The sequence below is a fragment of the Carassius carassius genome, chromosome 14 (genome assembly GCF_963082965.1).
Source record: "Carassius carassius chromosome 14, fCarCar2.1, whole genome shotgun sequence".
Taxonomy (NCBI): Eukaryota; Metazoa; Chordata; class Actinopteri; order Cypriniformes; family Cyprinidae; genus Carassius; species Carassius carassius.
Genome location: NC_081768.1, coordinates 706,535 through 731,442, shown reverse-complemented (window position 1 = coordinate 731,442; position 24,908 = coordinate 706,535). Strand labels below are relative to the sequence as shown.

At 35.1% G+C, this 24,908-nt stretch overlaps 2 protein-coding genes across 4 annotated transcripts in view; one reads left to right on the top strand and one right to left on the bottom strand.

Moving 5' to 3' along the window:
- The first annotated feature begins 457 nt into the window (after positions 1–457).
- nkx6.2 (NK6 homeobox 2) lies at positions 458–3,242 on the top strand. Its single transcript, XM_059565608.1, has 3 exons — positions 458–1,071; positions 2,129–2,301; positions 2,760–3,242. Exons 1-3 carry the CDS (start codon positions 660–662, stop codon positions 3,006–3,008), a joined length of 834 nt encoding a protein of 277 aa, XP_059421591.1. The 5' UTR covers positions 458–659; the 3' UTR covers positions 3,009–3,242.
- A 2,188-nt stretch (positions 3,243–5,430) lies between these two features.
- Positions 5,431–24,908, bottom strand: part of LOC132156671 (inositol polyphosphate-5-phosphatase A-like) — a 164,028-nt gene continuing 144,550 nt past the window's right edge. The window contains exons 12-16 of one of the 3 annotated variants that reach the window (XM_059565607.1): positions 24,770–24,843; positions 10,650–10,761; positions 7,359–7,427; positions 5,963–6,047; positions 5,431–5,852 (exon numbers count right to left, since the gene is read on the bottom strand). In XM_059565607.1, the coding sequence (XP_059421590.1) occupies positions 5,967–6,047; positions 7,359–7,427; positions 10,650–10,761; positions 24,770–24,843 (336 nt within the window). In that variant the 3' untranslated portion in view covers positions 5,431–5,852; positions 5,963–5,966. Of the gene's footprint in view, positions 5,856–5,962; positions 6,048–7,358; positions 7,428–10,649; positions 10,762–24,769; positions 24,844–24,908 lie in introns of all 3 variants that reach the window. The other 2 variants (XM_059565606.1, XM_059565605.1) reach the window with 2 other exon arrangements.

Genomic DNA, 24,908 nt, shown 5'->3' with positions numbered 1-24,908 from the left:
TGTTTTTAAATAAGTGTGGGCTTAAACACTTCCACTGAGTTTCTTCTCCTTTTGCGTCTACATGCAGCGCAAGTTTTAATTAAGCGAGTCGTGTAATTTAATCAGAAACAGAGCGATTATGAGAGTTTCCCGCTCTTTAAAAGAGTTGCACGATGAAGCGGATGGTAAGCGACTTATGAATGAACACATGAGCGTGGAAACAGCGTTATTAGTCGTGTGGAGGTTAATGTACTTACTATTGTGTCAAACGCAACGCGAAACAATGGTTTGTACAGCGCGACGCGTCGTTAATGACGCTACATTACGAGGTTGATGGAGTGCGGCTTTGTTCATGTAAATCCGCCGCCTCGCGTCCTCCAATCAGAGCGCGGCGTCACGAAGCGTCTTCCAATGAGAGATGTGCGCTTGGAGGTTATGTGCGCGTCATCGCCGCTGGGGTCCATTGAGCGGAGAACGGCGCTTCAGATGCGGGCGACTGCAGCACTCAAAGCGGGCGTGAGATCTGCCGAGGACCGGCGTCGCGTTTCTGGGATTCATCGGGAAGCGTTCGCGCACTTTGACTTGCGGTTGAAAGTCACGGTTCTAGTGGATGAGTTGTCAAGTTGTGGGCGTTAAACTTTCTTGTACGAACTTTCTCGCCCCGCGGTTCACTCGCACCGATGTTAGCGGTCGGGCAGATGGATGGTAACCGGCAGAGTGCGTTCGTTCTGGGCAGCACTCCTCTGGCTGCGCTGCACAACATGACCGAGATGAAGACGTCTTTATTCCCGTACGCCCTGCAGAACCCCGCGGGCTTCAAGGCTCCTTCCTTCAGCAACCTGAGCTCTCAGATCCCGCTGGGAACACCGCATGGAATTAGCGATATTTTGGGGAGACCCATCACCTCTGCGGGACAGCTGCTCTCGGGCTTCCCTCGGATCAATGGACTCACTTCAGCGGGGATGTACTTCAACCCTGCGGCGGTGTCTCGGTACCCCAAACCGCTGACGGAGCTGCACGGGAGGGCGCCCATATTTTGGCCCGGGATGATGCAGGGCTCACCCTGGAGAGACCCGAGGGTTCCCTGTCCGGGTGAGTTTTCGAGAGTTTTTTTCTAAACTGGCTCGTGTTGGTTTTCAGGACTGCGTTTCCAAATGCATCGAAAGCCTAAATTGATCGGAGCTCCACTGGAGGCAAAAAGATGATTTTAGGAAACGCAGATCAGATTGTTGGAATATTATTCATGTTTTAAAAAGTCGCTTCCTACACTTCCATAATGCACTCTATGTTCGCGCACTAATTTTGTACTCTACATAGGCTACTAAAAATGATTTATTAGTACTTCTTAAGATAAACTTGAGATCAACTAAAAGTGCGCTGTTTTGGGACACCATGAATATGAACTAAAATGCGCTTTTAACACAATATCTCTGTATTTGGGGGGAAAAAGTCATCACTTGTAGTTCACTTGAACCCATCTTGTACTACAAGTGGTAACTAAATTCTTTTTTCTTTTCTTTTTTGAGAAACTGTGCAAAAAAGCGCATTTTAGTTCATATTCATGGTGTCCCAAAACAGCACACTTTTAGTTGATCTCAAGTTTATCTTTAAGAAGTGCTAATAAATCATTTTAGTATGCATTATTTAGTGATTTTAAGCACTTTAGTACATCATGGAAGTGCACTTAAAAACAAAACGCTCGTTTGACACTCGTGGGTCGCGTGTTTTCTTTATTCCTAAATAGAATGTGAATCTTACACTCTTCAAAATAAAGATTCTAAAAGGATGTTTTTGCAGTGATGCCACAGAACCATTTTTGGTTCCCCAAAGAACCTTTCATTGAAAGAACCATTTTTAGGAGCATTTTAAAAATCTTAAGACTCGGTTGCGAGCATAAAGAACCTTATTTGAAAGGTTTCATGGATATTCACTGTATGTTAGTTTTCACGCTCAGATTGTTGAAATATTAGTGTTTGACACTTGTGGGTCAACAGTATTCACCCAATAGCTCTTCTTGTGTCTGTTTGTCTCTTTATGATCAATTGTAAAGCGTTTGAATGAATTAATGTCATTAATGCTAAATTGATAAATGTCACGGTTTCAGTTTTATTTGTCTAACCGTGTGTTATTTCTCTCTTTCTTTCTCCAGCACAGGCAAATATGATGCTGGACAATGATGGAAAGAAGAAACACTCCAGACCAACTTTTTCGGGCCAGCAGATCTTCGCCCTGGAGAAAACCTTCGAGCAGACCAAGTATCTGGCCGGACCGGAGCGAGCTCGCCTCGCGTATTCTCTGGGAATGACCGAGAGCCAAGTCAAGGTAAACAGAGAAGGCTTTATATTCACTTCATTTCATTCTAGACTTTCTTTTTTCTTTTTCCAATGCAAAAACGGTTAGAATGAGTTTATCCTATCTGCGAAAGTCGTTGTTCGTGATATGAGATTGCAAACGAGCAAAACTGTTGGAGCATTAATTTCTAATCTTGCAATGATTTTTTTTTTTTGGGGGGGGGGGGGGGGTATACATAATATGTCTAACAAACAAAAAAACGCTGTTATTGTTGCACTTTATTGCACACCGCTTTCGCACTGCATGCATTTTCTTTTATTATTTTAATCAATTGCTTGTAATTGAGTTAAAGCACTTTTTCTTGATTTATATGATTTCGGTCCAGTTAGTTGAACTTGCATGCAACTATTTATTTTTTTGAAAGAAATAATAATATCCTAACTGATCTCGTATATGGAGAGTGTTCTGACGCGCTTTTTCTGTCTCAGGTTTGGTTTCAGAACAGAAGAACCAAATGGCGCAAGAGACACGCGGCAGAGATGGCCACAGCGAAGAAGAAGCACGACTCCGAGACAGAGAAGATGAAGGAGAGCTCAGAGAACGAGGAGGATGATGAATATAACAAACCTCTGGACCCGAACTCCGACGAGGAGAAAATCACGAGACTGTTGAAGAAGCACAAGACGAGTAACCTGTCCCTCATCAGCCCCTGCAGCAACAGCTCGGACACTTTGTGATGAAACCGAGCTAAAGACTCTTCATCATCATCATCTTCGTCATCTGCTTCAGAGTCTTCTGCAGAACCGAGGCAGAATCAAGCAGGGTATAAACACAGTTCACGCTTCGCTCTGAACGCGGTTGTACAGTTAGAAGTGGACGTGAAGTGTGTATATATATATTTTTTACTGAGTAAATTATGTTATTAAAGCATCACGGAGACGTGCCAACTTCCCTTTCATCATCATCATCATCATCACGATAATTTTTAGTCTTCGACCGCAGAAGAATAACCTCCTGAATGTGTCACTTGTAATTCTGGAAGCAGATAGAGAAGTGCCAGCGATGTAAATGATGTGAATAGAATTGGTTTTAATAATTTCCTGGAGTTTATGTTTACTTCACAACACGGGAAATTCACAAGCACGGACATAAATATCGACGGAGAGAATACTATTGAAGAAAAAACTTTGTATCATCAATAAATTATTTAACAAGCCAATGTTTCAGAAATGTCCTGGTCGTTTATTAATTTCATACATTAACATATTTTTTGATTTGTGCTGTTATTTGATAGCAATTGCACATTATATCCGTGCATACAATTCTTACTCGATTTCCTCTATTAATTTAACATTACAAACGTTCATTTAAAGACTAGCACGCGTTTAATGAGTGAAAACCAGTTTGTATTAAGAGGAATAGTGAGTCTCTGTTTGGAGGTTTTATTTTAGGAGCATGACTCGACTGATGAAGACGATCAGTAATAGCTCTTTAGTTTAACCATGCATTTATAGATCAGCTTATATTTCTATTTTTCAGTCCAAGCGAGCATTTTATAATTATTATTTTAAATCTGTGCGAATTTAATGATTTTAAATACATTTGCATCGGGACAGAAATGTCTCGTGAGTGAGCCCGTTAACTATTAAAATTAAACATGTTGGAAAAAACTTTTTTTTTTTTTTTTGTGATACGTAGATTTATCCTTAAATAATTGTAAGATACGACAGTAGACTATGATTTCGATATTAATCGCAACGAATCGCGTGCATTGTGTTGCTATATTAACTTGCGAACGAGTAATTAACTTCTGTTGTTACAGAAATGCAGTGTATATAAAATAGAATTGCATGTAAAAGAAATTAATATTCTCGAATTTTATATTGTTTCCAGTTGTCAATTATATGTATTTCCACTTACTTATTTAGATATTCAGTCATTATATATATATAATAATTTTTTTTCTTCCACTGATGGTAAATGCATGTTAATTCCCGAGGCTTGTTTAGTCGATCTCATGGTGATACTGATGTGCTCGACTGATGACAAAGAGGCACTGATTCATTCATTCATTCATTCATTCTCTGAGTTCTAATGGTTTTATTGCTTTTAGAGAGAAGTCTTGCCATCCATGAGCTCTAATCGCTATCTGCTTAAAGAGTGAATCCTATCACCCGACCTGCTGGGAAAAACAGTTAACAAGCAGTTCTTCTAACCAAATCACTGTCAAAGCGACACAAAATCATTCCCACCGACTCAGAAATGAAGGATCAATCTGAAGGAGCGTTGACTCTGTAGTGTAATAAATTCAGTCAGTTTTAGCAAACGGCGCTGATGCTGAGAACATGCATGAGAAATCAAAGCACGCTTTACTTGACAGTGTTCCCTGTGTTGTACATCAGTCCTGATCTTCATGTGTGACACACTGTCGTTACACACTATGAGACAGACACTGTCAAGTAAAGTGCATCTCTAAGGTTTCTCCTGGTTCTTATGATTCGAGTGTTTCTGCACAATGCCATCAGAACTCAACTCGAGTTCAACAGTTGGCACCATGACACAATAATATAATAACAAGAAATCATACATAAAAACTAAGAGATAAAAGAACTCCGCTATTTAAGATACCCAGGCCTATTTAAAACATCACATTCAACCATAACAGCATTACACAGAAATAAGTTATTATAAGAACAGCACTGTAAGAACCGAGAAAAACTGCTATTGAAACAATCTTATATACTTGCATGGTTTATGGCACTGCTTAAAAGAAAAAAAATTAATTGGCTATATATATATATATATATATATATATAAATCATAAAGGCTGAAATGGCATTTTCTACTTATCATGATGTGGATTACGTCGTTTCTATAACTATTCAAACATTTTAACTTTACACCCACAGCAGCCGTTCCTATCAATATGTCAGCATATTATAGTTTTGGTACGAATTATTATAAATTATCTCTTTAAAAAGTACAGTATATGAAATGAGAGTCGGCGGTTGTGTGTGGCACAGCAAATCAAGAAAAAACCAAGATAAACGAGTCAAAAGAGAAAGAAAATCATCCAAATGCTTGAACAGAATACACCTATGCATTCTAACAGAGAGAACGTGTAGAAATCTCCAAACAGACCTAGAAATCAGCATGTAGAAATAAACCTAGCCTTAGAGAAATACAACAAGAGTTCTTGCATTGCACTTTTTAAAACATCTTACTGTATGGAAGTAGCTGGTTATATTATGAGGCATATCTAAAATCTGCAAGGACGCTTTTTAAGATCTGTAGTGTTTCTGATGTTCTATTAGAGTTTGAGAAACGAGAAACATCTGATTTAGTGGAAATGCAGCGTGTGTGTGAACATGATCTCGACTCCTGAAGCATTCATAAACGCAGCGTGCCGTTTCTATAGACGTGATTGCATGCATTGGACAAATGCGACTGGTCAGTCCTGCTGAAAAGTCTTTACAGGGTCCTCTGTTTGTGCATGTGTGTGTGTGTGTGTGTGTGTGTCCATCCAGCTTCTCACAGCGACGCTTTTCATGAAATCTTCTCCAACCTGTGGCAACATTTTCCTGCTCCACACACACACACACACAGAGAGAGAGATCATGAGAATCAGACATGGCTGTTATGAAGTCATATGGATAATAGGAATAAATGAATAGTAAAAGGAAATATTCACCAGATCACTGCAGGACACAACACTTGTGCTTGTTTGCGTGAGGTTTACCTGCTCCGGTGTTTAACCGAAAGTATAAGTAGACCGGCTGTGGAGAAAAACACACAAACTCTAGCTCACACTTTATCCAGGATGAGCCGTTCTGATCATACACATTCATTTAATAGTTCATTCACACACACACACACACACACACACACACACACACACACACACACACACACACACACACACACACACACACACACACACACTTCTGTCTGAAGTCTTCTTCCATGGGTGCAAAATTCACCGACATTTCTAGAACATCTGAATGTGATTTTGACGAGTGTGTGTCTGTCTGGTTCAAACACACACACAAGCACACACACAAACAGACACACACACACACGCACACACACGCACACACACACACACGCACACACACAAACAGACACACACACACACACACGCACACACACACACACGCATGCACACACACACGCACGCACACACACACACACAAGTTTATCTCACTATGAGAATATAAAAACAAAGATTTTGGGATGTATATCAGAGTAAATGAAATAAAATAAAACTGAAGACATCTGTTCCTAAAATATTCCATTTTATTCTTTATAATTCAGCTTTAACCACAAGATGTTAAAACTCCAATAATATGGTTTAAAAGAAAAAAGAAAAAAATTAAAACATTTTTTTTTAAATGTCAATTTTTGAAAACCTAAGATTATTTAGAATGTCTTATTCAGAACCGTAACATCAAACAGAAGAAAACATTAAAACATTTTGAGAGAACATTACTGTAATCATCAAACAAGAGCGCTGTTGAAACTCTCCTTACTGTTAGAACCTTCAGCATTCAACTAACAGCAGTGGCCTCATTTGCATACTGAATTCTGATTGGTGATGTTTCTTGAATGTATTTGCATACTGATCTGTGATTGGTCTGGAGTGTGTCATGTGTGCTGCACAATCACAGGAACAGAAGAGCGGTGTTTATTCTAAACTTTAGTAAAACCTGAACACATTCATTCAGAAAATAATATCTAGCTGCACTAAGAAAAAAAGCTTAGTGGAGCTTACTTTATTTTTTTAAAGAGTAGTTTTTTAGAATGATTTTTCTTGAATGTTTGCTTTGATTCAAATCTATTAGCTATTTTACCTTCTTTCAGGAGAAACATTTAAAGAAGACCAGAGACGCGCACACACACACACACACACACACCTTTAAAAGAACAGTATTTTTATTTTATTCATTTTTTACTTTTGAATAATCTTTAGGTTTAATCAGATTTAACTCACTTCCAAAGACTATTTCTCACCCAAGTATATCTGACACACACACACACACACACACACACACACTAGTTGGAGAGGTTAGTTAGTGAGTTAGTTGTACCTTGTGGTCCCCCATACACACGCTGGGGCCGATGTTGTCGTATGTTATTGATTTCTCCTCATTCTCTGGCTGCAAAACACAAAATATGATTACAGACACAGAGCAAATGCATGCATGACGCTAAAATACTAAGAAGAGCTTTTATACGGTTACATTTAAGTGCCAATAAATCAAAGTTCAGGAGCTTTTTCATATCTGAAATGCAGCGAAAGCATTAATCATATTTATCTAAATTGAAAATAATGCTCTGAATCGAGCGAGACAGAAATGATACAGTGCTCTTTAGCAAGCACACACACACACACACACACACACACACACACACGAATGAAGACGACAAACTCAAGGAAACTGCATTTGAAGACTTGGCTGTTGCCTCAAATACTAACCAGAAAATAACAACATATACCGGTCTCTAAACATGGAGATCTTTACTTTTAATATTTATGAAATGAAATCTAAAATATAGTATTTGTCACTACAGTGAAAGCTCCTGTTGGTCTAAAGAATATATGTTTATTTTCTTTGTGTCTCATCTTTTGATTGAGGCAAACTCACTTCTCAAATCTTTTTCTTAAATTAGTCATTAAAACATCACAGATTCTTAAAAAAGAATATATGTAATTGTTTGGTGATTCTACTGATGAAGTGTTGTATGCTTTCCCCGATTAACTAAATGTTTTCTATTTTATTAATTAGCTAATTAATAAATCACCACTTAATTTTTTTTAATTAAGTAAATAAATTTTTTGTATTAATTGTTAGTTTAATATTAATGTACATTTACTTTTATACATAAAATATAAAATATATTTATATATAAAATCTTTCTAATTTTAAGCCTTGTTTGTTAATTGTAAAGTTTCATGCAGATGCTCTTCAATGTTACCCTGAAGACATCTGTACAATTTAATATCAGTTTGTTAAACTTGTGTTTATTAAATGTTTTTTAAGATGTTAATTCATTGTTTCTGTTGATAAAGTTGATAAAGAAAGTCTGTTTTCCTCTGCTTGTCAATGTTATCCTATTTATTTATTTACACTGTCTGTTAAAATTATTTATTTGATCCTATGTATTCGCTCACTACTACTTGTACTTTTTAAAAATACTCTATTTAAAAATAGTATTTTTATTTTTGGTTTCTAAAAGTCATTTGCTACAACCTTTACGTTTTTAATATGATAATGATCTGAACTTGTATTGATGTGACTCTTTCTTTAACGAATGTCTTCTCTGCTCGTGTGTAAAAGCTTGTGATGCTGGAGATGTTTCTGTAATGTGAGTGAACACACAGATGCATTCATCAAACACGGGCTGGATCATTTACAAAGGCAGCATAAAATTGTGGATTTTCGGCCTGCGTAATCTTTAGACAGATAAACAAATGACGGCGGGGCCGGGGCCGCGCTTGACTGGCTCTTCATTACGGCGCGGTGGACCTTTGGTGTGTTAGGGCTCGGCGAGCAGAAAATAACACGACGTGGAGCTAACAGAGCGCTGCATGATAGATGAGGCTGTGTACCAGCCGTGTCTAAACAATCTGCCTTCTCACAGAAAACACACCGAAAGCACATCTCCATTAACCACTGCCCTCACCAGCACGACTACTAGTGCTCAAACACTAACTAGTGCTGGACTCAACTTAAGGAACTGTGCAAGCCTCTCTCCAAATGTTGAAAACATCAGTGCAGTGTTGATTTGATCATCAAATGGGTTTCTGTGGATCCTAAAAAGGTGTTCGCAAGTCTTAGTTCACTCTTCATGAATTGTGAATCTCAATGTATTTGCAATGCTTCAGTGCTTCATAATTCATTTTACAGAAAAGCTTGCTGATCGCGGAGCAAAAACTGATTTACTTTCTTAGTAAATATCTTAACATTCTTGAATTGAGACGCCTTTACACGACAAGTAAGAGGAGTTATTATGTCTTGTTTTCTTAAAAATAAAAATAAATATATAGATAAAAATTGTCTTTTGTTTTGAGACAAGTTAAAATATCTGACAATGGAGAATGAACAAGATTATTTTCTTTTCACATTGGCAGATATTTTTGCTTGTTTTAGCAAAGACAAACAAAATTAGTTTTTTATTAGTTTTAGTTTTTTCAGAAAGTCATTTTTCTTGTAAAGTAAATTAAGTAAAAAAAACAATATATATATATATATATATATATATATATATATATATATATATATATTATTTATACTAGAAAACAAGATCAAAATACAAAGAAAAGATTTTTTTCCTTAAGATTCTTCTGTTATTTTCCTGTGAAAGATTCTTATATTAAGAAACATAGATTAGATGCATTTACGTGAGTCTATGATTAAAAAAATACCTGCAAGTAGAGTCAGTAAAATCAGCTTAATCCAAAGGGAAACAACTTTAATTTCCCACTGGCAGATATTTTACTGATTTTAATCATAAACTCACTTCATTTTGTAATTTTTTCAGAAAACAATGAGACTTTGTTCCTTCATCTGTATCTGCAGTAAATGCATCTTGATTTAAAGATTTAAAGGAAAATGAAACAAAAATACTGATGAAGATATCCATGCAACATTTAATGCTTTCTGCTGTAAATTAAGATATTTTTAAGGCCTTAATTTGTGGAAGAGCGAAATAAAACATTTCCACAGAAACCCAGTAAAAAAAAGAAAGAAAAATCAACATTACACTGACGTTTTCTTTCTTTCTGTCCATTTATATATATATATGATTCATGATGTTATGTTTCATTTTTAAATGAATCAAAAGACAAAGGCCCAAAGCACTCCTGAAACCTAAAAATAAATCTCTAAAGAAAAGGAGAGTAAGATCAGAAACATTTAGTTTGATCAAGAAGAGAAGCAGCAGAGATCCGATGTAAAACAGACGTTCAGATTAAAGGCATCATATGCATTGATGCATCGATTTTTTTTAAATGTTTACTTATAATTACAATTAAGATTTTGACATCACAAACTGTCATAATTTAAAAATAAAACAGTTCATTAAAGGGGCGTGTCTCCTTTAAGACTCATGAGCGCCCCTGCTGTGATTGGCTAATATATTTGCATATGAAAGAAGCTTTAAAATAATGGGAAATGTGGATTGCAGTATTACATATCAATGCAATCCATCAGATGTGGTTCTGAAAGCAGCATTTATTTCTACAGCGCTTTTGTGAATTAATTATGAAACCAATTTCAGAGTTTTGTTTTGTTCATTCACTGCATGGCACCTTTTGCATCAGATTAACATCATTCACAATCTGAAACAATGAAGCGTTTGTGGTTTAACCATCTCACCTTGACGAGCAGGTCTCTGGCCGAGGAGGACATGAGGATCCGGTCACACCAGGCGGGACATCGAGTGTTCATGTACTGCTTCCCCTGACTGGAGTCTTCACTGTACGGATAACTGCACAAACACACACCTGAAGCTGAAGAAATCATCTCTCCACTGATGTGTGGTTTGTTAGGATCCTACAATATTTGTCTGAGATACAACTATTTGTAAATCTGGAATCTGAGGGAGCAAAAAAATCTAAATATTGAGAAAATCATCTTTAAAGTTATTCAAATGAAGTTCTTAGCAATGCATATTACTAGTCAAACATTAGGTTTTGATATATTTGCAGTAGGAAATTTACTAAATATCCACATGGAACATGAAGTTAATAATTGCGACTCATACAATGTATTGTTGTGTATTTCTACAAATACACCTGTGATACTGATGACTGCTTCTGTGCTGCAGGGACACTGATCTGGAGGAACTGGTTGTGATTGGTCAGTGCTGTGCTCTATAATCACTGAATGATAAACACATTTCATCTCTGCAGTGTAAAACAGGCAGAGCACAGGAGCAATCAGCGGAGGATCTGATTTATATTTCTGAGGAGCAGATGGTACACGATACAGACACAAAGGACATCAGATCGGGGCGTCCAGATAACAGCACTATGATGTTAATGATGGACTTCCTTCACGTGACACTGTGGGATCAGAATCAGACGTGAATGAACTGTGTGCATTTATGAGTCTGTTGTGTCCTATCATCACAAAAACTAAAACCAGCAGCAGACATCACCTATTTTCATGAAAACTGAACACATTTTGATATGCAAGTTGAACTTTGTCTTAAATAATAGAATTTAAATAATTGATAAAAACTTTCTTTTTTCAAATTATGAGATGATTTTGTATTACAGTAGGTTATTTATAGCTTTATATATTTGATATAGTTTTTTTTTTTTTTTAATATTTTTTTATATTTTCACAAACACACACACACACACAGAGACACACACACACACACACACACTCACTCACACACACACACACACACACACACAGACAGAGAGACACACACACACACACACACACAGACACACACACACACACACACACACACACACAAACACACACACACACACAGACACACACACACACACACACACACACACACACACACACAGAGACACACACACACACACACACAGGGTCCGCTCAATTGGTCATGAAAGCATCTCATCACAGCTCATTTAGTGGAATCAGCTAATCAAACACCATCAGCATCGGCTGCATCTGCTCCCAACTGACCATTGCCATGACGACCGGGTCAAGGGTCGAACGGGCCAGTTAGTGGGGGTTAAAGAGGGGAGGGGGACTAGTTAACCCACATCCGGCTAACACACAGGCCTCCTACCGAGTGGTCAAACGAGAGCCACGAGGGGCCTTTGCAGAACGCCTGAGTGCAATTAGCATTGATGGCACTTTAAGCAAGTGGAAATGAAGGGCAGTTTTGGTATGCTAACGAGAGAGGACCCTGAGGATGAAAGACTGATAACAGAGGATAGAGAGCGGGATAATGAGGGATAGAGATGCAGAGTGTGGGAATTAAGGGGCGGGAGAAGCTCTTCCTTCAGGGTGGCCCACACTAACCCTACAGGAAGTTTTAGATGCGCTCTTTCACTGGATTAAACACATCTGATCTGCTAAAGAGCCCAGCCAATCTTTGAAACCGATCCGTGATGCTCCGAGGCAGGAGGAAGGTGTCAGTATCCAGAGAGCAAACCAACCTTCACACTCAACACTCACAGATTCATATTCTCTGTTCAAACCCAATTCAGATGCTACGCATATAACATGTTTAAAGTCTCTTCTGCTCACCAAGGCTGCATTTATTTGATCAAGAACAATGTAAAAATTGTAAAATAGTTTTACAATTTATAATAGCTGTTTTCTGTGTGAATCTGTGTTAAAGTGTAATGTATTTCTGTGATGCTCCGCTGTATTTTCAGCATCATTCCTCCAGTCTTCAGTGTCACATGATCTTCAGAAATCAGAATAATATGATGATTTACTGCTCAAGAAACATTTCTGATTATTATCAGTGTTGTACACAATTGTGCTGCACAATATTTTTGTGGAAATGAACAAAAAAAGCATTGAAATCAATTTTCAAGTCAGAATTGCAAGATTAAAAGTTAAAATTATACAAGATACTAAGTCGAATTGTGATATGTCAGAATTACGATATAAAGTCAGAATTGTGAAACAAAGTCCAAATTGTGAGCAATGAAGTCGGAATTGCAAGATATAAAGACAGTTTTGTTAGATATAAAGACGGAATTACGAGATATAAAGTCGGAATTGTGAGATAAAAAGTCGGAATTGTGTGAAATAAAGTCGGAATTGTGAGATATAAAGACGGAATTACGAGATATAAAGTCGGAATTGTGAGATAAAAAGTCGGAATTGTGAGAAATAAAGTCGGAATTGTGAGAAATAAAGTCGGAATTGTGAGATATAAAGACGGAATTACGAGATATAAAGACAGAATTACAAGATATAAAGTCGGAATTGTGAGATAAAATGTCTGAATTACAAGATATAAAGTTGGAATTACAAGATATAAAAATCAAAATTACGGGATATAAAGTTGGAATTATGAGATATAGTCAGAATTGTAAGATATAAAGTCAGAATTGTGAGATATAAAGACGGAATTAAAATATTAAAAATAGAAATTTTGAGATAAAAATTCGGAATTGTGAGATATAAAGTAGGAATTGTGAGATTTAACGTCTGAATTACAAGATATAAAGTCGGAATTGTGGGATATGAAGTTGGATTTACAAGATATAAAGTCAGAATTACAAGATATAAAGCTGGAATTACAAGATATAAAGTCAGAATTACAAGATATAAAGTCGGAATTATGAGATATAAAGTCAGAATTACAAGATATAAAGTCGGAATTATGAGATATAAAGTTGGAATTACAAGATATAAAGTCGGAATTATGAGATATAAAGTTGGAATTACAAGATATAAAGTCGGAATTATGAGATATAAAGTCAGAATTACAAGATATAAAGTCGGAATTATGAGATATAAAGTTGGAATTGTGAGATATAAAGTCAGAATTACAAGATATAAAGTCGGAATTATGAGATATAAAGTTGGAATTACAAGATATAAAGTCAGAATTACAAGATATAAAGTCGGAATTATGAGATATAAAGTCAGAATTACAAGATATAAAGTCGGAATTATGAGATATAAAGTTGGAATTACAAGATATAAAGTCGGAATTATGAGATATAAAGTTGGAATTACAAGATATAAAGTCGGAATTATGAGATATAAAGTCAGAATTACAAGATATAAAGTCGGAATTATGAGATATAAAGTTGGAATTGTGAGATTTAACGTCTGAATTACAAGATATAAAGTCGGAATTGTGGGATATGAAGTTGGATTTACAAGATATAAAGTCAGAATTACAAGATATAAAGCTGGAATTACAAGATATAAAGTCAGAATTACAAGATATAAAGTCGGAATTATGAGATATAAAGTCAGAATTACAAGATATAAAGTCGGAATTATGAGATATAAAGTTGGAATTACAAGATATAAAGTCAGAATTACAAGATATAAAGTCGGAATTATGAGATATAAAGTTGGAATTACAAGATATAAAGTCGGAATTATGAGATATAAAGTTGGAATTACAAGATATAAAGTCGGAATTATGAGATATAAAGTCAGAATTACAAGATATAAAGCTGGAATTACAAGATATAAAGTCAGAATTACAAGATATAAAGTCGGAATTATGAGATATAAAGTCAGAATTACAAGATATAAAGTCGGAATTATGAGATATAAAGTTGGAATTACAAGATATAAAGTCGGAATTATGAGATATAAAGTTGGAATTACAAGATATAAAGTCGGAATTATGAGATATAAAGTCAGAATTACAAGATATAAAGTCGGAATTATGAGATATAAAGTTGGAATTGTGAGATATAAAGTCAGAATTACAAGATATAAAGTCGGAATTATGAGATATAAAGTTGGAATTACAAGATATAAAGTCAGAATTACAAGATATAAAGTCGGAATTATGAGATATAAAGTTGGAATTACAAGATATAAAGTCGGAATTATGAGATATAAAGTTGGAATTACAAGATATAAAGTCGGAATTATGAGATATAAAGTCAGAATTACAAGATATAAAGTCGGAATTATGAGATATAAAGTTGGAATTGTGAGATTTAACGTCTGAATTACAAGATATAAAGTCGGAATTGTGGGATATGAAGTTGGATTTACAAGATATAAAGTCAGAATTACAAGATATAAAGCTGGAATTACAAGATATAAAGTCAGAATTACAAGATATAAAGTCGGAATTATGAGATATAAAGTCAGAATTACAAGATATAAAGTCGGAATTATGAGATATAAAGTTGGAATTACAAGATATAAAGTCAGAATTACAAGATATAAAGTCGGAATTATGAGATATAAAGTTGGAATTACAAGATATAAAGTCGGAATTATGAGATATAAAGTTGGAATTACAAGATATAAAGTCGGAATTATGAGATATAAAGTCAGAATTACAAGATATAAAGTCGGAATTATGAGATATAAAGTTGGAATTACAAGATATAAAGTCGGAATTATGAGATATAAAGTCAGAATTACAAGATATAAAGTCGGAATTATGAGATATAAAGTTGGAATTACAAGATATAAAGTCGGAATTATGAGATATAAAGTCAGAATTACAAGATATAAAGTCGGAATTATGAGATATAAAGTTGGAATTACAAGATATAAAGTCGGAATTATGAGATATAAAGTCAGAATTACAAGATATAAAGTCGGAATTATGAGATATAAAGTTGGAATTACAAGATATAAAGTCGGAATTATGAGATATAAAGTTGCAATTTGTGGTTATCTGCTGTATTTGGCCAAAACAAGTCATGTTAGATCAGTCTTCACATAAGTGATGACATAATGCTGTGCAGACTGCTGTGTAGACAGGAACAGAGCGGCTGTGACTGCTCACACGAGGAACGCTGGTGTTCTCTCTCTCTCACACACACACACACACACACACAGCTAATGCAACAGCAAACAGCAGCGCGGAGCCGCAGGACGGTGATTAATGCTGTCTATTAGCGTGTACAAACTTATCTGGCAGAGTACACGCTGCTGCTGGGTGTGTGAACCGGAGACCAGCAGACACTATCACACTCCTGCCAAGACTAATTACACTAATTAATGGGGCTGCGCTGCTAAACTCAACAATTGCCCACCTGTGTGTCTTACAGTGAGATTCTCACACTAGCTTAACCATTCATAACATTTCATCACAATCATGTTGTTTCAAACCAGTGTGACTTACGTTCTTCTGTGAAACCCTAGATGAACATCCTGCCAGGTTTATTTTAGTATTTACCAGCAGAGTATTGAGATTTTTAGTATTTTAGTATATTTTAGCATCTATTACAGCACTGTAAGTAGTAAGTATTTTATATATAATAAAAAATAATTTTTTGTATTGTTCTTGCAATTTTAAGTCTGTAAGTCTAATATTTACATTTTATTTCAGTTAACAAAAATGTTAATCACCATTATTTATGGGTGAACTGTCGCTTTAAGCTGTGCTCTCGATCATGTGACCCATCCTAGCACCGCTGTGGCCGTGTCCCACATCACGAGCAGTTATCTTGTTCTACATGATGACAAATAAGTGCCAATTCAAACACTGATTCAATGAGACGCCTGCATTTTATGAGGGCCGTATAAACTCTGAACACAAAGACACTGATAAGAGACACGCCATTAATGAGAGGACAGAGGTCACATGATGAACTACAGCACAGAATCATGGGATTGGACAGAACCGGAGCTGTCAATCAAACGCAGAGTCACAGGAAGAGGTGTGTGTGTGTGTGTGTGTGTGTGTTGCGCAACAGGAAAAAGCCAATTTCCTCGATTCATGATTTAAAAGCAAATCTATTTATGACTTTAATTGTCTTTACTTTAGATTACAGAGCTCAGTTAATGAGGTCATGATGCAGACTTCATTGTCTCAGACTTACTGTTTTCAGACAGAGCAACTCATAAAATTAACTCTTTACAACCTAGAGAAGGTAGTTAGTGAATGGTTTTCTCAAAATGATCAGTTTGTCTTAAAATCCTTATATCCTTATTTTAACCATGAAAAAATTACCGTTCATTATCAGATTTATTATAGTTAACTAAAGCTAAAACTATTTTTTTTAAATGTTACTTTAAATAATTACAGCATGAAATAACTAAATATTAGTGTTGTCACGGTACCAAAATTTCAGTATTCGGTACCGATACCAGTGAAAATCCACGGTTCTCGGTACCAATTTCGGTACCAAAGCAAAACACAAAAATATGCTAATTTAAAAAAAAAACTTTTTATCACTAAAAATAAAACCGATGCCATTCTTTACACTTATTTACAATTGTGTTTAAAGTTCTTCTACAAGTTATATAATTATGAAAAACAGTAAACAAGTTTCACCCAAATTTAATTTGTCTTTTAATTTATGAAATTTAAACATTTTATTTTTTGGTAAATAAAGGGGATTTGCTATTAAAATTAAAACATGGAAGAAATATTGTGTGATTACTTTTTAATTAACAGTAGTAGCAGCATCACATACATTTTACAAAATAATAGTAATATTTCTAGCACAATGCCTTTATGTAAAAATGAATTTGTAATGAATGCATATTTGTAATTTATCTGAACTTAAGACTGGTGGTGATGCTTAAGATATTTTTGTTCATTGAGTGTTTCTGTAAAAAAAAAAAAAGTAATATATCATAATTATTATTAAAAGATAATACTACTACTAATTCTACTACCATACAATATACAATGCACTATGAATTGATGAGCTGCTGGTTCATGAATATTAATCACGTTGTCTGCGTTCGGTCAAACTGATTTGCTGAAATCAAAACAGGGACGGTAATAGATGAGCGCCAGCCAATGAAATTGACATTTGCGCATTAGCTCCGCCCACTACCGGAGAAACCGGCATATCTTCTGCTTGTTTAAAAATATGAATAATTCTAAATGAACTCCATTATTTTGACAGGAGAAGACAACAAAGAATATAGTTTACATGTAGCATGTCGATTCAGCGTGGTAAGACTCTCGCTCTCTCTCTCTTTGCATGTGTGAGAAACAGAGCGATCAGTAAAGCGACGGCGAGTCGTGCGCCTTCACACAGAGTTTACAGTTTGGCAAATACCATAGACAGTAAAAGAGGCAAATACAGGTGTACTGTGCGTCCATTGAGATGAATTGAAAAGTACAGATCGCTTGATGGAGAGAGAACTGTGAAGCGCTCAGAGCTCAGCGAGTGAAAATATATCTGCGCCAATCATATAATAGCCTCGAACACACACACACTGGCGAGTAAAATCTGAGAATTTGTTAGCCAATGGCTAACAATAGACATAATTTACTCGCCCTGAGTAAAATGTATTCACATATGCGAGTGATTTACTCGCAGTGTAGAGGCTGTTTTGACGGTTTTCCGTGAATAGTTTTAAATTGACACTGGTTTTACACAAATGAAACGGTAAAATGCTTGTGAAGTGACTCAGAACAGTTCTGGTGATGTACGTCCTCATTATTGCAAGCGTCATGCGCTTCAGTCTATGTAGCAAACAAACCATTCATTCATTCACACAGAGACGCGCAGAACATGCAGGATTTCAACCAACTTTTGCGGCTTAACATTTACAGATACTGCTCCATATGGAGAGTTGATTTGATTAATTTATGCTAACTTTGACAAATTCCATGACTGTCCATATTAAAATATAAGTTTCATTTTCATGACTGGATTTTGAGATTCCGTCCGCGTTTTCTGCTTCGCGGAAATCATAGCGCTGTATGCGTCAAGAACCAGGTTTGAACGGGTCCTCGGTACCACCGGTACTTACAGAAACCTGGTACCGTCACATTTTCATTTTTTTAGTACCGACTTGGTACCGAAGTACCGGGTCTTTTGACAACACTACTAAATATTATATTGTATAATTTCAGTTATCTTCCAACAAAACCTTTATTTTTGTTAGCTTAACTTGATGTTCTAAATAACTAAAACTAAAATAAAATGTATAAAAATTATATAGATACAAAAAATACAAAACTAGTAAAAATTACAAAAAGACAGTTACTTAAACTTTAACTTAAATTAACATGAAAGCAAATTATAATAAAATATAATTCAAAATATTATTGTAATTTTTAAGTAAAAGTGTTGATTATTGGTCCAGCTGCACTGATGACACACACACACACACACACACTCTCTTTCTCACACACACGGACACTTTCATTTACACTCACATCCACTCTCTCACACACTTACACACAGATGCATGTGTGTTCCTCAAGCGTGATGAAAGACGTCACTTCAGTGTTAAACCGTGTCACTCGACTGTCAATGAGTGTTTCTATGGCTGCTCTCTGACAGAATGACAGCGGAGACAGGCTTCTTTAGTTCACACACACTAGATCGTGAGATGTGATCTCATACAGCACATTTCCTCAATCACAGTGAATCACAGAGATGATGTCAGTCAATTATTCACAGTGAAACTGCTAAATCAGCTGATGAGAGCTGCTCACAGGCCAAGAAACATCTCATGTCAAGAAACCAGAGTTCCCACACGGACACAAAGCATGAGAACCCCATACATTTATAGATATCTCTGGAAGATTTGGCTTTTGAATGGCAGGTACAGTAACAATATTTGGAATAGATTTTAATTTTAAGGTAAAATTTTTTAATAATGTTATACCATTTTTTAAATATAAAAATTGCTATTAAGACGTATAAAGATGTCTCCAATAAGATGATGCACACAGATTAGTATCTAGCTGGTTAGATATCAATAAAATATATTTTTGCTAAAGACATTTCCAGGCATACATATCGAAATGCATGATATTTCCAGCATTTGCATGTGTAAATGACACTTCAGACTCAAAAGGGCTGATTTAACATTTTCTATAAAAATACCATTAAAAAAAAATTCTTCTGTATGCACTTGCTATTGAATGCCATATGACCATATTTTTTTAATTAAAAAAATGGCATTTTTAAAAATATTTCTGAATGCATTGGCATGTGGTTGTCATGTAACAATATTTGGAATAGATGTAAATTTTTATATATTTTTTACACATTTTTGGATTCACAAGCAGGAATAGATTTAAATTGTATTTATTATTATCATTATATATATATTTTTTTTTTAAGAAGAAATCTCTGGATGCACTAGCATTTGAATGTCAGGTAAAACATTTGGAATGAATTTTAATTTTTATTATCATTTTCTCCTTTTTCAAATAAAGATGTGGGAAACCTGCTTAAATGGCATTTCCGGCAGCTATTTTGTGTATTTTTGCAGGAAATCGTTATAAAAGAATCCAACAAAGAACAATCAGAGAGAAATATCAGCACTTGTGTTCAATCCAATTAGTGAACCGTAACTAACGACACTATAATAATGTCATCTTCACACACAGGCATGGGACGGACATTAATGGAAATCAGCCGTTTGCACTAAAATAAGAAATGAAACACTGAAGCATGTCTGGTTTATTTTGAATGGAGTAAACAAAACTAAGAAAAGCGTGAAGGTGCATTGACAAACGCTACCATGCTTTTTAAAAAGTCAGTGTTGCTTTATCTCTCTTCATTTACAGCAAAGCGCAGAGTGTAACGCTCACAGAGCCGCTGTGTTGAATCAGGTCTCTACATCCTCACCAAACGGTGAAGAATAACTGTACATGACCTCTGACCCTTCACACGCTCACCTCACGACCCTCGAGCCGATCCGTCTAGACTCACACACACTTAGTGAAATAAATCACATCTTCTCTCGCTGTGCTGGGGTTCCCAGCAGCTCTTCAATTTCTGCATTGATTTTACACAGAAACTCCTTCAATAAAATCCAAAAGCGCTGGAGCTAATGTCTGTCAGCTGACACATCGTCTCTCCAGATCAGACACGAACAACAGGAACAATCAGATAAAGCTGCACATCACAGAAATAGATTACACTTTAACAGAGATTCACACAGAAAACAGCATTTTTAAATTGCAACATTTCTTAATTTTTACTGTGGTTTAGATCAAATAAATGCAGCCTGGGTGAGAAATTTGACCAACACGAACCTAATTATAACCTCATAATTATGATATTTTGTGTTAAATTATTTTTTCTGCCATTCATAAATCACTGAATAAAAATTAGATATATATACAGAAAAGCCTAAGTCTAAGTGGACATCCATGACATGCGGAGTCCCACAAGGCTCGGTTCTAGCACCGCTCTTGTTTAGCCTGTATACGCTTCCACTAAGTCAAATAATGAGAAATAGTCAAATTGCCTATCACAGCTATGCTGATGATACCCAGATTTACTTAACAGTTGGATGTGCCATAACTTTCTTCAGTTAAACAAGCAAAAAACTGAAGTCATTGCATTTGGAAACAAAGATGAAGTTTTCAAGGTGAATGCATACCTTGACTCTAGGGGTCAAACAACTGAAAATCAAGTCAGGAATCTTGGTGTGATTCTGGAGACAGACCTTAGTTTCAGTAGTCCTGTCAAAGCAGTAACTAAATCAGCATACTATCATTTAAAAAACATTGCAAGAATTAGATGTTTTGTTTCCAGCCAAGACTTGGAGAAACTTGTTCATGCTTTAATCACCAGCAGGGTGGACCATTGTAATGGGCTCCTCACTGGCCTTCCCAAAAAGACCATTAGACAGCTGCAGCTCATCCAGAACACTGCTGCCAGGATTCTGACTAGAACCAGAAAATCTGAGCATATCACACCAGTCCTCAGGTCCTTACACTGGCTTACAGTTACATTTAGGATTGATTTTAAAGTACTTTTACTCGTATATAAGTCACTAAATGACCTAGGACCGAAATATATTTCAGATATGCTCACTGAATATAAACCTAACAGAGCACTCAGATCATTAGGATCGAGTCAGTTAGAAATACCAAGGGTTCACACAAAACAAGGGGAGTCCTCCTTTAGTTACTATGCCGCCCGCAGCTGGAATCAGTTTCCAGAAGAGATCAGATGTGCTAAAACACTAGACACATTTAAATCTAGACTCAAAACTCATCTGTTTAGCTGTGCATTTATAGAATGAGCACTGTGCAATGTCCGAACTGATTGCACTGTATTTTATATATTCACTGTATTTTATCTAAAATCATTTTCTATTTCTAACTGTTTTAGATCCATTTTAAATAAGTCAATTTTTAAATCATTTTCAAAGTATATTAAATTTCTTTAGATTTTTTTTAATGATTATTTTACTTTCTTTTATGTAAAGCACTTTGAATTACCATTGTGTACCAAATGTGCTTTATAAATAAACTTGCCTTGCTTATATAGCGGAACCTCTTTTATAATCTTTCCTTAAAATTTTAATAAAACACTTTTTTTATCAGATTATCCAGCTGAAAATTACATAATATCTCCATCCCAAGATTTCAGCCACAAAAAAAAAAAAACAGCAGCTATTTTGTGTATTTTTCCAAATTAGTTCCAAAACATAACAATGATTGGTTTCAATACACACACACACACACACACACACACAAAAAAAATAATAATTTATTTTTGTTGTTTCTTGGTTGCACTGACATTTAAGGTAAAATATATTTATTTAAACAATTCAAAATAAATAAATTTTCAAAATATACTATATATATATATATTTTATTATTATTATTTTTGATTTTTTATAAAAAAAAAATGTATACAGTTTTGGGAAAGAATAATTTTTGCTCCTTGCTTTGCTGGTTTGTGTGACTGCAGTAGCATTGATGTGAGTGTGAGTGAGTGTGTGTGTGTGTGTGTGAGTGTGTGTGTTTGTGTGTGTGAGTGTCTGTGTGTGTGAGTGTCTGTGTGTGTGTGTGTGTGTGTGTGTGTTTGTGTCTGTGTGTGTGTGTGTGTGTGTGAGTGTGTGTGTTTGTGTGTGTGAGTGTCTGTGTGTGTGTGTGTGTGTGTCTGTGTGTTTGTGTGTGTGAGTGTCTGTGTGTGTGTGTGTGTGTCTCGTCGGCGCGGCTCCAGCTTCAGCGTTGGCAGGAGCCGCTCAAATTCCACACGTCTCTGTGTGAGCGCCGCATGTGTGAAGGGTCGCGCTCAAACACGCCATACACAGGCCCTTCATGAGCGTTTACAACACTCACAAACACACCGAGCGTCAGCGCCTGCAGGATAAAACACGTGTCCACCGCTACAGACCAGCTACAAATCACACAAACCCCAAAACATTCAGCTCAAAATCAGTTCAAAATCACTCAAAATCACTGACTCAGAGTGGTGCGTTTTTATCATTTCAGTGTCTGTCATGAAAAAAAAAATATTATAACAGAAAATAAAACACTAGCGCTGGATTAACCTTTTTAGATTTCTTGTTTTTGATCGAATGGCATGTTAATGAACCAAGATATAAAATATATATTTAAATCTATGGTGTGTGAGTATAAGTGCATTGCATGTTGCACCACAGTGATCTTTAATAAAGCTGTGCATGCTCAGAAACACAATTTCTGAATCGCTGCGGCTCCTGATGACTCGAGTCTCTATTCACTCATCTATAATGCGTCTTAAAAGAGTACGTAATTATTGTTTGATTCCAGCGTTTGATGATCTGTTCTGACCGAGTTGAGCATCATTAGCTCGTAAGAGCCGCGCTCTGAAAGCCTAATTATAGATTGGTCTGTTTGAGGACGATCCACTATGGCTTTAGCATATTAAGGCAGGAGAGAAGGGTCAGACGCTCTCTGGAGGATCAGAAACGCTCAGAGAACGAGAACATCTTTAACACGCTTCAACAAAACACAGACAGATTCAGCTCCAATCAGACCCTCAGAACGCTACAGCTTCAGAATATATTCATTATTACTAAACTAATAATATTAATAATGAATTATTGTTATTAATCATAAATCATTATTTTATTAGTAGTAGTAGTAGTACTAGTATAATTAAGAATACAATTATTAAACATTTAATAATTATTATTATACAAAACTGTATAAATAAAAATAAATTTCTACATTTTATAAAGAAAATTAATAAACATTATTATTAAAAACTATATATATTTATCTAGTTTAGAAATATAAATGATTAAGAAATAATTAGTATTTAAATTGTACTTTTTCATTAAGAATGATTTTATGAATTAATTATTAATAAAATTAGTATGACTACTAATCAATTAAAACGTTACGTTTTAAATTGAAATTATAATAATAGTATTATTATTATTTTTATTGTAGTTAAAATAATAAATAAAAAAAATTAATTATCATTATTACTAATATTATAATACTTTTTATAGCACTTTATTGATTATATAAAATTATTCAAATAATATATTTATCAACTTTATAAATATAAATGATAAAGAAACACTTGTTCTTTGAAATATTATTATTATTTCTATTATTCTAAACTTTAAATATTAAATAATATATATTTACAAATTAAATAAACTTAAATGACAAACTACTTTAAACTTTACAATTTAACATACGTCTATATATATATATATAAATTAACAAACATTGGCATTGTTTTTATATTTAATACCAACACTTTTTTATGCTTTAAATTTGTATTATGATTGTTGTTGCTGTTGTTGTATATTTAAATCAATCAATATTATAGTTATTATAATAAACTTTGTATTATTATTAGATACATCAATTAATGTATAAATGTAATAAATGTATAAAACTACTATTCTTATAATTAACTTTATAAATGTAATAATTTATTTCTAACTATTATTATCATATTCTCATAACTATGCTTTAATTTTAACAACTCATTGTTCACCATTTACACACAAGCAAACACTTTGAGAATCAGTGCACCAACAGAAATGAAAGTGCAACTGTGAGTTTGATGTTGACAGAATGTATTAGATTGTGAAGATCTTGATGGCTCTGCTCAGCTCTGTCTGGTTTGAGCTCCATCATCTACTGCAGGTGTTCGTACCTCGGAGGAAACGAGATGTCCAGCTCCTGCAGACGCTCCTTAAACACACACAGCTCTCTGTCGAACTCTAAGAGCTGCACACAAACACAGAAGCACAGAGAGAGTCAGTGCAGGTGTAATATACAATCAGCTCATTAAC

Coding starts and splice junctions, on each gene's coding strand:
- nkx6.2 (XM_059565608.1), top strand. CDS start 660: ATGTTAGCGGTCGGGCAGATGGATGGTAACCGGCAGAGTGCGTTCGTT. Junction 1,072..2,128: donor CCCGAGGGTTCCCTGTCCGG/GTGAGTTTTCGA, acceptor TTCTTTCTCCAG/CACAGGCAAATATGATGCTG. Junction 2,302..2,759: donor TGACCGAGAGCCAAGTCAAG/GTAAACAGAGAA, acceptor TTTCTGTCTCAG/GTTTGGTTTCAGAACAGAAG.